General features: G+C 43.2%; 1 protein-coding gene across 2 annotated transcripts in view; it reads right to left on the reverse strand.

Moving 5' to 3' along the window:
- Positions 1-625: 625 nt before the first annotated feature.
- Positions 626-14,960, reverse strand: part of FBXW8 (F-box and WD repeat domain containing 8) — a 315,006-nt gene continuing 300,671 nt past the window's right edge. For both annotated transcript variants that reach the window (XM_082252220.1, XM_082252219.1), the window contains one exon: positions 626-1,096. In XM_082252220.1, the coding sequence (XP_082108346.1) occupies positions 952-1,096 (145 nt within the window). In that variant the 3' untranslated portion in view covers positions 626-951. The remainder of the gene's footprint in view (positions 1,097-14,960) is intronic.

Below are 14,960 nucleotides of genomic sequence, written 5' to 3' on the forward strand. Positions count from 1 at the left end.
AGCCTGCTCCACCAGCCATGCCCCCTGACGTTTTGCACCCCGCCGGCGGGGTGAAACATGTCAGAAGGTATGGCCTGTGGAACAGCGCTGGATGAGGCCAAACAATAAAACAAGCATTCAATCGGTTGAGCAGCATCTTGCCTTTCTCATGCTGACACTCCTGGATTAGTGTAATTGGACATCTGCCCCTTCATTCTGAGTATTAGCAGGAAAAACATCCATACCTCCAGCTTCCAATTTTAGAGCAAAACCCCATTTTTTCAGGGTGTAAGAGTGATAGGGCCAAGACAGTTGAAGTTCTTTTGAATGTCAAGTGACAAAAAACAGAAGTGGGTTGTTTGTTTTGGGGCTTCAGCCAGGAGAACCAGTTTGTGAATTTTGTTGCATACTCTCCATTGCTTATCAACTGAACTCCACATAATGGGATATTTCTTTTGCTAGTGTGAAGATATGAACAAATATACACAAAGAAACCATTTGGATCAAAGGATCCTAATTACATGATGGTCTTATGACATACGGCGTGCCTGGCCTTTATGGGTAACTTTACCTATAACTACTTTTGTGTTCCATACATAATTTAAAAATGAATCAAGAAAAAGTTGGGCAGGCTTTTCATAAAAGTCAAATAGTTCATGGTAAATAATTTCCAAGGAGAATCCATTATCTCACAAACATTACCTTCTGTATAGCACTGCTGCTCCACAGAACGTGTGTCTAGCAACAAGAGCAGAACAGCATTGTGTTTACATACCTGGCATGTCAGTGCATTTGCGATAGAAGATAAAGCACATTTTTTTTATAATATCATGACAGATGGCTGGATTCTGGAGACCTATACAGTATACTCTATTATTGACAGGCTTGATATTTGGCTCCGTTAGCTCTTTCAAGCTATAAGATTGCTGTAATATCAAACAACAACAACCTTCTCTAAAGTAACTGCTATTTTCACACATGATCATAGGGGACAGCCAAGCCAATGTTGTAGTTGTATCCTGTCGCCTCATTGTAGGAAGAACGACAAATAGGAAGGATACTCTCATAAGACCTCTGGTGCACAGAGAAGTCATAGACATCAATAGTACCTCGGTGCCTGTAAGAAAAAGCAGAAGGAAACATATTTATACAACTTTGGCAGAGGTATAAAGCCATTTGTATTTGTTTTGCATTAACAATAGATAAGCATGTCAAGCTTTTGGTTGACACTAATGGAATCTACAGCAAAGTAAAACACAGCAGTGTCACCCGAAGGAACTAGAGTTTGCAAATACATGTTAAAAAAATGACAACTAGAACAAGCCACTGCAAGGCTCTCCTGCAATAATAGTTGTCAAATACAAGCCTCAATGAGTCAAAAGGGTAACCACTTACTGGTGGTAAAGTTGCCTATGTATAGTAAAATTATGACAGGTCAGCTTCATTTAAAAAAAAAAAAAATATATATATATATATATACACACATATACATACACACATACAGTATATATATATATATATATATATATATATATAAACATATACAGTGCTCAGCATAAATGAGTGCAACCCAACAGATTTGTCAGAAAACCTTTACTTTCCTTTCAGAATCAACATTTTCTATGGGGCACTATTCTTCAAAATACTCACACAAATGCAGGCCATTGATTGCAACCAAGATTTGTTAAATTTGCACGCACGGAAAAAAAAAAGAGTACAAATAAAAAAAGCATGCTGCCTGCATGAGTGCTGCTGGTGTCGGGGAGCTGCATTTCATTGATGGTATCATGAATTCACAGATGTACTTCTCTATAATGAAAGAGAAGATGCTACCATCACTCCGTGCACTTTTCCAACATGACAATAATCACAAACACACATCTAAGGCCACTGTAGCATTTCTGAAGAACAGGGTGAAAGTGATTCAGTGGCCAAGTATTTCTCCAGATTTGAACCCAATGGAAAACCTATAGGGAATTCTGAAGAGACACGTGAGCATCACTCTTCATCCAGCATCCAGGTTCTAAAAGAGGTCATTCTTGAAGAATGGAAAAAGGTAGATGTTGCAATATGTTGCCAACTTGTTAATTCCATGCAACAAAAACTTGGTGCTGTCCTTACAAATCATGGAGGTCATACAAAATACTAGATGTAGTAGTTTTTGTTGTGGGGTGTATTCATTTTTGCCTCAACTAATTTGAGTAACACTGAAGATTTAGTAATCAAGTTATTTTATTAACCTTACTTTTATGTAACAAGCTAAACAAATGTTCTATAAAACTCAGTTTTGTAAAAATTTTGGAAATTGTTCTTGTGTTCATTGATATATTGATTAAAATATTTTTAAAAGGGGTGTACTCTTATATGCTGACTGAGCACTGTGTGTGTGTGTGTGTGTGTATATATATATATATATATATATATATATATATACTGTATATATATATACACACACACACACACACACTGTATCTCACCCCTCACATTTTTGTAAACATTTTATTATATCTTTGACAACATTTACTGAAGAAATGGTACTTTGCTACAATGTTAAGTAGTGAGTGTACAGCTTGTATAAGAGCCCATTCACACAGGGGCGACACGACTTGCTGGGGCGACCTGTGCACCGCGACCTCGGCGCCACATGCACATATAATTGAAGTCAATGCAAGTCGCCTCCAGGTCGCCCCAAAGTAGTATAGGACCCTTTTTCTAAGTCGGAGCGACTTGTGTCGCTCCTATTAGAACGGGTCCTGTGCTAATCAATGGCAGGCGACCCACCGCGACTTGTCAGGCGACCAAGTCGCCTGACAAGTCGTGCTAGTGTGAATGGGGTCTAACAGTGTAAATTTGCTTTCCCCTCAAAATAACTCACACAGCTATTAATGTCTAAACCGCTGGCAACAAAAGTGAGTATACCCCTAAGTGACAATGTCCAAATTGGGCCCAAAGTGTCAATATTTTGTGTGGCCACCATTATTTTCCAGCATTGCCTTAACCCTCTTGGGCATAGAGTTCACCAGAGCTTCCCAGGTTGCCACTGGAGTCCTCTTCCACTCCTCCATGATGACATCACGGAGCTGGTGGATGTTAGAGACCTTGCGCACCTCCACCTTCCATTTGAGGTTGCCCCACAGATGCTCAGTAGGGTTTAGCTCTGGAGACATGCTTGGCCAGTCCATCATTTTCACCCTCTTCTTTTTTTTTTTTTTAATTTATATCTTTATTGGTGATTTTTTATATATACATACATTTCAAACAAACATTGTCATGATCTGACCAAACCCCACCCCCCTTACCTCCCCCTCCCTCCAATTAAACCAAAAAAAAAAAAAAGAAAGAAAGTTTTTATACTTTTATGCACTCATTCCCAACATTTCTTCGTATGAAGATGTATTCCAAACTATATTACCGTACGCCAGAAGGGGTATGGGGACCGTCCCCTCGCAGCCTGGACCAGGCTCCGCCCAGGGTGACCCTCTCTTAAACTCCCTTTAAGAAGAATTGGCTTCCAAGTATTGCACCCAGGGTCTCCATCTCAACTTAACTTGATCCTCTGAATTTCCCAATATGGCGGACAGTTCTTCCATCTTAAAAATCTCGTTGACCTTCCCACACCACAACTCGTAAGTTGGGATCACTGTCTGTTTCCAGAAAATAGGTATGCATGCCCTTGCTGCATTCAACAGACGCAGAGTCAGGGACTTCCTGTAGCTCCGCACTGAGCTTCCTGTCAAATGCAGCAAGCACAACGCGGGGTCCTCTAGTATATCCACGTTGGTTATATGTTTTATAGCCACTGCTATCTTATTCCAAAATGGCCGCACTCTTTTACATCCCCAAAAAATATGTACCATATTTCCATCCTCCAATCCACACCGCCAGCATTTTCCTGAGACCGCCTCTTTTATTCTGTGTAATAGTGATGGGACTCTATACCATCTGGTTAGAATTTTGTACCCTGTCTCTTGGATCTTACAATCTAGTGACGATTGGTGAACTAATCTCAGGATCTTATTTATCTGCTCTTTTGACCACACGGTATTTAACTCCTGCTCCCATTTTTGGATAAAAGGCAATTGTTGGTCTCCCTCATCTTCTGACAATTGTGTATAGAACCTTGAGATCAAATGGCCCGTCGCGTTACCTGTTCTACACATATTTTCCAGATCCGTTAGCTCTCGTGGTGCATACCCTTTCTGCCGAACTGATCTAATATAATTATACAACTGATAAAGGCTGAAATAATCTAACGAATCTCCTGCACCTGTCCTAAGTTCTTCTAGGGAGGGCATAGGCCCATTTTGCCATATATCACCTAGGCGCCTTTTACCATTCTGAGCTCGCCTACGGAGTCTGGCATTTATACACCCCGGGGGAAAATCCGGGTTCCCCAAGATCGGTGTCATCGGAGATATACCCGGGGCTACCCTCCAATGCGACTGAATTCTCTTAGTTTCTTTTATAGTCGCTCCCACTGTAGGATGTTTGAGAATAGCGTCTTTTGATTCGAACACCGACCATGGGGCTGGGGGGGTTAGCTGACCTGTTTCCTCTTTCTCTAAATCCACCCATCGTTTGGTAAGTTTATTGCAGTGCCAGTCTACCACCCTTACTATATGGACCGCCCTGTAATATCTCAGGATATCTGGTAATCCCATCCCACCTCTTACTTTGGGTAAGGCCAACGTCTGCATCTTAATTCTCTGGGATTTGTTTGCCCAAATATAGGCGCGGAGTATGCCCTTGATTGAAAGAAATCTTTTGAAACTGCTATTGGAATTGTCTGCATTAAATACAAGATACGGGGTAACACATTCATTTTAATAACGCTACAGCGCCCAAACCTTGTCACTGCCAACAGCTGCCATATTCTAAGATCTGCTTTAATCTTTCCTACAAGCGGGAGGTAATTCTTTCTATAAAGATCCGCGGGATCTACCGTTAACTGTATCCCTAAGTATTTCAGCGTATCTGAGGCCCATTGAAACGGGAACGCTGTTCGAAGTGCTCTCTCTTCTTGGTCAGATAACGATATGTTGAGTGCCGCTGATTTAGTTACATTAATTTTATAATTAGAGAACCCACTGTATGTTTTCAGGGCGTCTAGAATATTTGGTAATGAAAGAGAAGGGTTAGTAGCAAAAAACAGCAGGTCATCCGCAAACGCGGCCACCTTGTGTTGTTCCCCCCCGCTTTGGATTCCCGCTATATCCGGAGAACTCCGAATTCTGCACAATAGGGGTTCCAGACACAACACGAATATAAGCGGGGATAAAGGGCACCCCTGCCGTGTGCCATTAGAGATAGGGAAGTAACTCGACCTCCATTCATTTACCCTAACCGCAGCCGTAGGGACCGTATAAAGTGCCAGTATAAATTGCAGCATTTGTGGTCCCAGGCCTATGTATGACAGGGTGGCCCGAATAAAATCCCACGCCACCCTGTCAAAGGCCTTCTCCGCATCTGCTGCGAAGAGAACCATCTTCTTCCGTGATGTACGTGCCCGATGTATTAAATCTATGGCTCGGATTGTATTGTCCAGGGCCTCCCGGGTAGGAATAAAGCCCACTTGGTCGAAATGGACCAAGTCTGCCATATGTGGTAAGAGCCGATTTGCTAATATTCTTGCGTATAGTTTCGGGTCTACATTTATCAAAGATATCGGGCGATAGCTGCCACAACACAGGGGGTCCTTCTCCTCTTTAAGTATTAGAGTAATATGCGCCCGTAAAGAATCCAACGGGAACGCCGCTCTTCTTCCCACTTCATTGAAATGTGATAGTAGGGGGTTCTTTAAACGCTCCCCAAATTTCTTGTAATAACTTAAAGTAAAGCCATCTGGGCCAGGTGCCTTATGTGCCTTGGTCTGTGAAATCGCAGCGGCCAGTTCTTCCCCCGATATCTCGCCTTCCAAAGTCAGTACTTGGTCTTCTGAAAGTGTACGCATGCCCGAGTCTCGTAAATACTCCTCTATCTGCTTCCCCTTTTCTGGACTTTTCTTACTCCCTATTTCCGGTAGGTTATATAGTGACCGATAGAAAGAGCAGAACTCTTCTGCTATGTCAGCTGAAGTGTGAACCTCCCCACCTTTTGTATTTCTAAGACGTAAAATTTGAGTTCGTCTATTTGGGCCCCTCAATGCTCGTGCCAGCATCGCCCCTGGTTTATTTGCGTATTCATACAGGTGTCTTTTCAACCATAACATATTTCGTACTGTCTTTTGGAAAAGTATCTGATTCAATTCCTCTCTTACCCGCATGAGAGGGATCAAATGAGCTTCCGCAAGCGTTCTCTTATGCTGTCTACTCAGATGTTCAATTTTAGTAAGATATTCTTTAATTTTCGCCTCTCGCTCTCTTTTACGCTGTACACCCAACTGTATCAGAACCCCTCTTATCACGCACTTGTGCGCTTCCCAGATCGTGGAAGGTGAGAGCGACTCCGATGTATTTTCCAAAAAGTAGTTATGTAACGCCTCATCTATCTTCCCCTCCGTTTCCGAGGATTGTAGTAAGGCCTCATTTATGCACTATGATCTTGGACTACAGTTTTTTGATTCCCACTCTATACTCACATACACCGGAAAATGGTCAGAGATTGAAAAATCTCCGATATCTGAGTCTGTCACTAACGGCAGGTCTGCCTGGGTAACCAGGATTCTGTCTATCCTAATATATGCCTTGTGGATTGGAGAATAGAAAGTGTAATTTCTCTCCCCTGGGTGCATCAACCTCCATGGGTCGATGAGGCCCAGGAGGGAGATCTCTTTTTGTAGCCTTCGTAATTTAGCAAATGACATATATGAGCTTCTTTTGGAGGTATCCAACAGAGGTTCTGGGGCATAATTAAAGTCACCTCCCATCACTAAGTGCCCTTCCCGGAATTCCAAGACAACTGGAATCATTTTCTGTAAAAACATTACATGCTCATAGTTGGGAAAATAGACATTTACGAGGGTTACCTCGACCCGTCCTATCCACCCCTTCACCAACACGAACCTACCCATTGGGTCAGCCAATTCTTCTTTCAGGGTCCAATTCATAGCACTTGATATTAAAATGCTCACACCCTTTGATTTAGCAATAGGGGATGTAGCGTGGTAAACCCATGGAAAGTCGTTATTGTACAATTTTGGTACTGCATCTTTGCGGAAGTAGGTCTCCTGAATGAAAGCTATTTGTGTAGCATCTCGTTTTAGATCTCCCATAAGTCTCCTACGCTTCTGCGGGGTTGATAGTCCCCTCACATTATAGGTCGTAATCTTACAACCTGCTGCCCCCCCCTGGGTCGCCTCACCTCCAGCCACCATTATGGACGGTCCCCTGCCCCCTACGGCACACAACCTATGCGGAAAAAAAAAAAAAAAAAAAAATTGACAAGAAAAGAAACCCCCCTTCACCCACACAAGTATGTATATACTGTTTAATACTCACTACCCCTACCCCCCTCTAATGGTTATCTAAACCAGCGCAACCAGGCGCTATCTACTGAGGGGGCCATGGTTCCCAAAAGCCCGCGAGCAAGTCACTGTACCTGGACACTCTCCTTCAAGAACACAAGAGGGAAGAAAAAAGAAGAAAAGGCTGGGCTCCAAACATTGGAGCGAAGAAAATGGGCTCTACCCCCTCTCACCCCTACAGTGGTGGTAAGGATGTAGTCCCTATCTTATCACTGGCAGACAGTAAAACTATAAATTTAAAGTGTCCAGCTAGAGGAGCTCTAACTCGGCGGACGATCGCCTCCCTTCCCATAATGTCAATGTCCTACTCCCCCCCCCCCCCCCGCCCCAGAGACCCCCTCTTACGCCTCCCAATCTAGTCAAACTACCCCGAGCCAGGTCGCAGATAAAGGGGACTTGATTGCTACATGGTCAGATCCCTTGCTTGTGCCTTCTACTCCTATCACTCTATGGATTCCCCTCCCCCTCCCCCTTTCTGAGGGCCCCGGGGCCCCCTCACCCCCCCTTCTGCAAAACATCTACCCTCCCCTCAACTCCATCTTAACCCTTCAGACTTGCGCTAGGTCCTGGGAGGATCTCTCTTACTCACTTCTAGTTGCTATTAACCATAACTATTCCCTGAGTCACTATATCCTCTGTATACACCCTAATAGTGATTTAAATTCGGTATTATTAAGTCTCACATATCTTCTTTTTTATGTCTTAAGCGTGTCCCGCACGAAGTGAGGGAACACTCTCAAATTACCTCTACCTCAGTGCCCCCTTCCCTCTTAACCCTTAAGATCGTGCTCCGGCCCTCCATGGCTGGCGGGGGCACGAACAGAAACAAAAAAAAAAAAATTTATAAAAAAAACACCTTGTGAAGTTATAGTTGATTTCTACAGATACAAATATATAATATCCAACTTTCCAGTGAGAAAAAAAAAAAAAAAAATCCAAAAACGCACACCACAAATCCCCCATAAGAAAAACATGAAAAATAACACAAATCACACTAAAAGTAACCCCCTTCCCCTTCCCCTTCAAGGGTGACTCAGATAGTAAGGACATATAAAAAATAAAACAGAAAAAATGCAGAAAAAAACGCCCATATCTTGACAAAGCAAATGTTCGAGGCGGGTGTGGGGATACCAGGGACCTCCACACATCTTAACTTTCCCCCCTCCCAGAAAGAGAGGGAGAAGAGGAGATAGGGAGAACCCCAGAAACAAACAAAAAAAAAAAACGCATGGGAAAAACCGGAAAAATAAATACAAAAAAGAAAAAAAACATGGAGTAGGCCAGGAACCTGTGTGCAGCACTTTTAGGTTCGTTGTATTAATGTCTCCTTGTCCTGAGCATCTGTTTTGCTCCCACACCTATCTGCTCCAAATTTCACCCATGTTGTATGGCTTAATTCATGTAATAGTTCACGGAGTTTCCTAGGACATCTATCCAGTCACTCACATGGATCGGGGCGCACCCCAAAAATGTAAAGAGCGCGGGAAGCTGGTCTGGCCATTTCAACAAGAACGTTTCTCTGTCTTTCACCACTTTCAAATGGAAGGGGTGTCCCCAAAAATAGGTTGCTCCCACTTTTCTTATGACCTCTAAGAGGGGTTTAATTGCGGCTCTCATCTTTAGGGTCCCCCGTGAAAGATCTGGCAACAGTTTCAGCTGAGAACCTTCATACTCAATCTGCCCTTTTGCCCATGCTTGTCTCATTATGTCTTCTTTAAGTGAAAACAGGTGAATCCTAATCAGGACATCTGGGATTAGTTCTGTTACCGTCCTTCGGGGCGCTTTAACCCTGTGCACTCTGTCAATTTCCAATTTTTCCATTTGGGGTCTCTCCAACACACCATTCAAAATACCCACTACCGTGGTTCTGAGCTCTGGGCCCTTTACGGATTCCGGCAAGCCCCGCAGTCGAATATTATTCCTCCGGCTGCGGTTCTCGCCATCATCCTGCTGCAGCCGCAACCAGGTGACTTGTTTTTGCAACTGTGCTCGTGAACTTTCTAATTCAGAGATTCTGACTTCAAAATCACATTGTACTGACTCTGTATTCACCAATCTGCCTTCAATTAGGTCAACTTTTTGTTTTAAACCACATATTTCCATTTTAATGTCACTCACGATTGCTGCAGCCATATCTTGGATATCCTGTTTCGTCGGGATCAGTTTTACAAACTCACCCACTCCGCTGTTGATGGTATTTGGGGCTGTTGCGGCATAGTCAGGGACTCTTTGGGCTCTTCGTTCCTTTGTTCCTGCGATATATCCATTACTAAAGGCTTCTTCCCACCAGAAGAGACCCCAATAGATTGAGTGTTTATAGCTTTGGGCCCTTTCTGCTGAACTGCCATTCCTGAGTTTGTTTGGCGTTTCTGTGATGCCTTGATCCCAACAGTGCTTCGTGATGCCACTGTGTGTCTCAGAAAATATGAGGTAATGTCTGTCCTTCTCTTTAGGGCTTGTTTCTGCTCCCGGGCTGGCTGCTTGAGTCATATATACAGGGGAGACCAGCGACCTCCGCATCTACTGTCCCAGCTGGCACTCGACCCCGGCTCTCCTCCTCCACAGCCCCTCAGCCCCGCGCCGACTCGCACGGTCTTTCACCCTATGCTGTACCTCTCTCACTCTGAGGCAGGGTCCCGCACATTCAGCATATGACCGCCTGCTTCCTTGCCACCACCGCTGCTTTATGGCTCCCCGAGCCTGGATTTCCCCATTACCATCCTCCGTGAGCCTCGGGCCCCGCTCTGCACCTAGCGGGGGAGGGGGGGGGGAGCCGACTCACTCACTGCACGGCGCTCTCTTCCACCAAGCTGAGCTCCTCACTGCTAGGCCTCTCACGGAGCCATTGACGAACCACGCCCCGGTGCAGCACCCTCTTCTTCTTTAGTAAGGCAGCGATCATCTTGCAGGTGTGTTTGAGGTCGTTATGTTGGAAAAAAATTAACTGTAGCTCCCCAGTGTCGGCAGCCCCAGACCAGGACACTCCCACTACCATGATTGACTGTAGGCAAGACACACCTGGTTGCCACCACAGAGGCTTGACACCATCTGAACCAAATAAGTTTATCTTGGTCTCATCAGACCACAGGACATGGCTCCAGTAATCCATGTCCTTAGTCTGCTTGTCTTCAGCAAACTGTTTGCGTGCGGTCTTTCTTGTGCATCATCTTTAGAAGAGGCTTCCTTCTGGGACGACAGCCATGCAGACCAATTTGATGCAGTGTGCAGCGTATGGTCTGAGCACTGACAGGCTGACCCCCCCCCCCCCCCTTCAACCTCTGCAGCAATGCTGGCAGCACTCTTCCATCCATTTCACAAAGACAACCCCTGGATATGACACCGAGCATGTGCACTCAACTTCTTTGGTCGACCATGGCAAGGCCTGTTCTGAGTGGATCCTGTCCTGTTAAACCGCTGTATTTTGGCCACTGTGCTGCAGCTCAGTTTCAGAGTCTTGGCAATCTTCTTATAGCCTAGGCCATCTTTATGTAGAGCAACAATTCTTTTTTTCAGATCCTAAGAGAGTTCTCTGCCATGAAGTGCCATGTTGACCTTCCACTGACCAGTATGAGAGAGTGAGAGCGATAACACAAAATCTAACACACCTGCTCCCCATTCAAACCTGAGACCTTGTTACACTAACGAGTCACATGACACCGGGGAGGGAGAATGGCTAATTGGGCACAATTTTGGACATTTTCACTTAGAGGTGTACTCACTTTTGTTGCCAGCGATTTAGACAATAATGGCTGTGGAGTTATTTTGAGGGGACTGCAAATGTACCCTGTACAATCACTACTTTACATTGTAGCAAAGTGCCATTTCTTCAGTTTTGTCACATGAAAAGATATAATAAAATATTTACAAAAATGTGAGGGATGTACTCACTTTTGTGAGATACGGTATATCTATATCCATCTCCAACCCACTGCATATGTAAGACAAACATTTCTACACTATTTCATCCTAGGCAGGATGCATTTCTACTACTGCTGTTCCTTTTCTGCAGATATCTATCCTGAGTGTCACTAATTTTTATTTTGATGTCAGCCTGATGTGGGCTGCTCTTGGCCTTGACAGATTTGATGTTCCCACAATCTCCTGGCTGAAGGGGAAAAAAAATTACATGGCCAGTGTCTGAGGCAAAATGTGGACCTACGGAGCAAGTGAGGCCAGCATGCTGTATGCATTTTGCAGATTCTCTGAAGTAGTTGTTGATTTGTGGTCGTCCAAATAAAATCTTTCTTTGTATAATAAATTAAAATGGCCCAAAAAAAGTATCTAAACCATCAATGCTACAGAAATGTTTTAATCTTTAGATTAGATTAGTTTCTGTGCCGTTGTTGAGCCTAGGATGTACACATCTACACACAACTCCTGGTGCTGAGCCCAGTCCTGTTTTTCAACAGCCGATGTCAGAATCACAATGACCAGTACTGCTGAACAATGGGGATGGGGATAGGGATGGGTGCCAACTTGGCCAGACATTAAGGCCCAAGGAATAACATCGGCATAGGATCCAGAGGGTCTACTTGGATGCAGAAATTTTGTTAGGCACTATTTATTCCTTGATATACATAAGATGCTTTAAACCAGCCTGGGACATTATATTATAGTTTGGAATGGAGGCATGACCCCACTGCCAAGCACCCATTTCTACAAGCAGAGAATGAGCACAAATACTTACATCACTCAAAATGTGAATTTTAAGGCAACAATGGAGAGACAGCAGGCATCTGTATCTTGACCTTGGTAATTGTGAATGATAAAAAATACTAATATGCCAAACCTCAAAATTGCATGCTTCTGCGAAATAGCAAAAAACCTAGACGCTCAAAATTGTCTATAGAGAATGCTTTTTTTTTTTATCAGATAATTTTTTATTAAATTTTTCACAAAAAAAGAACAAAAAAAGGGTCTACACATTTTCATACAGTTACATATAGTGGGCATTGTAATTCTAGCATAACAATGTGAGATATTGGTGCCACTGAACTTCAGCATTTAAAAGAATCCAAAAATTATGACAATCGTTGCACAGCCTGCTAGCAAAGCGTTTGTTGCTCACAAAGGCATATAATATTTAAATATTGGCAAGTCTAGCATGGCACATACATAGGCCACAACACTTTTTGTTCCCCAAAAATAAAAAAAAAAGGGGAAAAACAAAACCAGTGACAAGAAAATAGCACATACACAGTTTAAAAATACAGTGCAAAAAAACAAACAACTGGCCTCTGTATGTCAAGGTACGGTAAGTATAAATATATATTATATCATTGTATTAGGGAGTCCACTGAGAGGCATCATCCAGATCTGCATTCTGCAGTCTCATGTGTCTGAAGCTGATTTGGGACATCCACCATGCTATCTGCTAGTCAAGTCCTTAGTGTGACCATGCTTTTACTAACAAACTCTATAAGGATTTATAGAATGAGCATTTACACAAGACCAAAGGATCTCCTCCATTAAGTATTCCATCTCTAACTAGCTGAAATGGTGCTAGACCAGGAGAACCCAGCCAGGTGTCCCATATATTTGTACATTTTGTTGGTCGTTCTCTATGTTGATATACCAACTTCTGCCTTATTAGAGCGGCCTTAACAGCGGTAACCCACTCGTAATAGGAGGGGAGTGTTGTGGAGAGCCATTTCTAACCTATACGTTTTTGAACAATAAATATTACTCTAGCCAGCCCAACAAGCAGAGTTTAAGGCCCGTACACATGTGCAGATTGTCGGCCGAAAAGATTCGGCCGACGACAGATCGGCCGATTTTCGGCTTGTTAGTATGATGCTTCCGACAGCCGACAGCGCACTTTCGGCCGAACAGAATCTGTCGTGCAAGCATTAAAATTTTTGTATGCCGACACCAGAACGGCCGATTGTTCGCCAGTCAGTACAGAATTTGGCCGACAGACAGCAGATTTGCAAGACTGGGCATGCTCAGAAAAGAAAAAACACAGGGAAAGTTAACCATCATATGACATCACTTCTGCAGTCGGCGGACAAAATTTGTGTGCAGTCTTTTGCACTTTTCAGCGGACACGACAGCCCGGGAACAAAAGACGGCCGATCGGTCGGCCGACGATCGGTACGTGTGTACGGGGCTTTAGGATCTAGAGGAAGAGTAAGGTTCCAAATACTGTTAATAGATCCAATACCAGCTGTTTAGTATTATGTCAATTTTGGACACTTCCATAGCATATGAATAAGATTGCCATTGTCTATTTTATACCTGGGGCATAAATGAGTATCCCTTCTGTGCCATGTATATAGTTTTTGTGGAGTTAGATAAGTGCAGTGTATGATAAAAAGCTGGGTAAGATTTTGGGCAGGTGAGAGACAAACAGTAGGTACATTGTCAAGTATAGTTGACCATTCCTCACCTGAGATATGTCCTATGTCCTCTGTCCATCGAGTTCTACAGTTAAATGACATGGCTTTTGAGACTTGGGACATGAAGAAACTAAGTAATTAAGAAATGAGTCCGCTCCTGGAGGAAGAGGTCACAAGCTGTGTAAGTATCGTGGGCTCAGCTAATAACCAAGTAGATAGCCTGGACTGAGACGAGATGGCATGCCTGAGCTGTAAATATTGATAAAACAAGCTATTTGGTAAGCCATATTCATCTCTCATTGTCTGGAAGTCCTTCAATAATTGACCATGATAAAGTTGCAGAACAAACTGAAGACCAAGCAAAGACCAACTAGCAAATCCTTGCAGCTTCTGAAGTTCAGTACAATTATTATTATTATTAAAGATATTGGTGAAAGTGATGAAGCCCAGATAATTCAAATGTTGTTTAGTTTTACGCCAATCTATCAATTAAAACTAGAGTGGGATATTGAGAAAAAGCTCCAAATCCCCCCTCTTCCAGACAATCTACCAGGCCATCACCAGACAGTACATTTTCCAGAATAGGTTTAAAAGGATTTAGAAAAGTATGATTTTGCCAGGCTATAAGATGCAGTAGCTGTGCAGCCATATAGTAGTAGAACAGATTGAGAACAGCCATTCCACTTTCATCTTTTGGTTCCTGTAATGTTTCCAGTCTAAAACGGGGAGTATCTTTTCTCCATATCAGTGTATGAAACATGGTATTCAATAAAAAAAAAAAAAAATAAATATGAGCAGGAATCCAAATTGGAGCATTATGGAGGGCAAATAGATGCCGAGAGGCCCGAATCATTTTTATTAAGTCCTATCTTCATACCACAGACAACTGTAATTTTAATTATCCAACTGGCAATTTTTTGTTTAAACTTTTGAAGCAATGGGTTGATGGTTAGCTTGTCATAGATATATATGTTGGGATGTATATTTTTATCCAGATAAGAAAACGTGTCTACTACTTCAATCCGGGCCATGATCTGAGGTAAGGGAGCTATTGGAGGATCTAAAGGCAGAAGGGTTGATTTGTTCCAGTTTACCGCACGGACATCGCCTTATCTTGTGAAGGGTTACTCCCATTCCATTTGGTTTTTGATGGTTCTACCCCTATAGGTTCCCCACACCCC

This window comes from Pelophylax lessonae, assembly GCF_965119305.1.
Source record: "Pelophylax lessonae genome assembly, chromosome: 1".
In the NCBI taxonomy this organism is placed as follows: domain Eukaryota; kingdom Metazoa; phylum Chordata; class Amphibia; order Anura; family Ranidae; genus Pelophylax; species Pelophylax lessonae.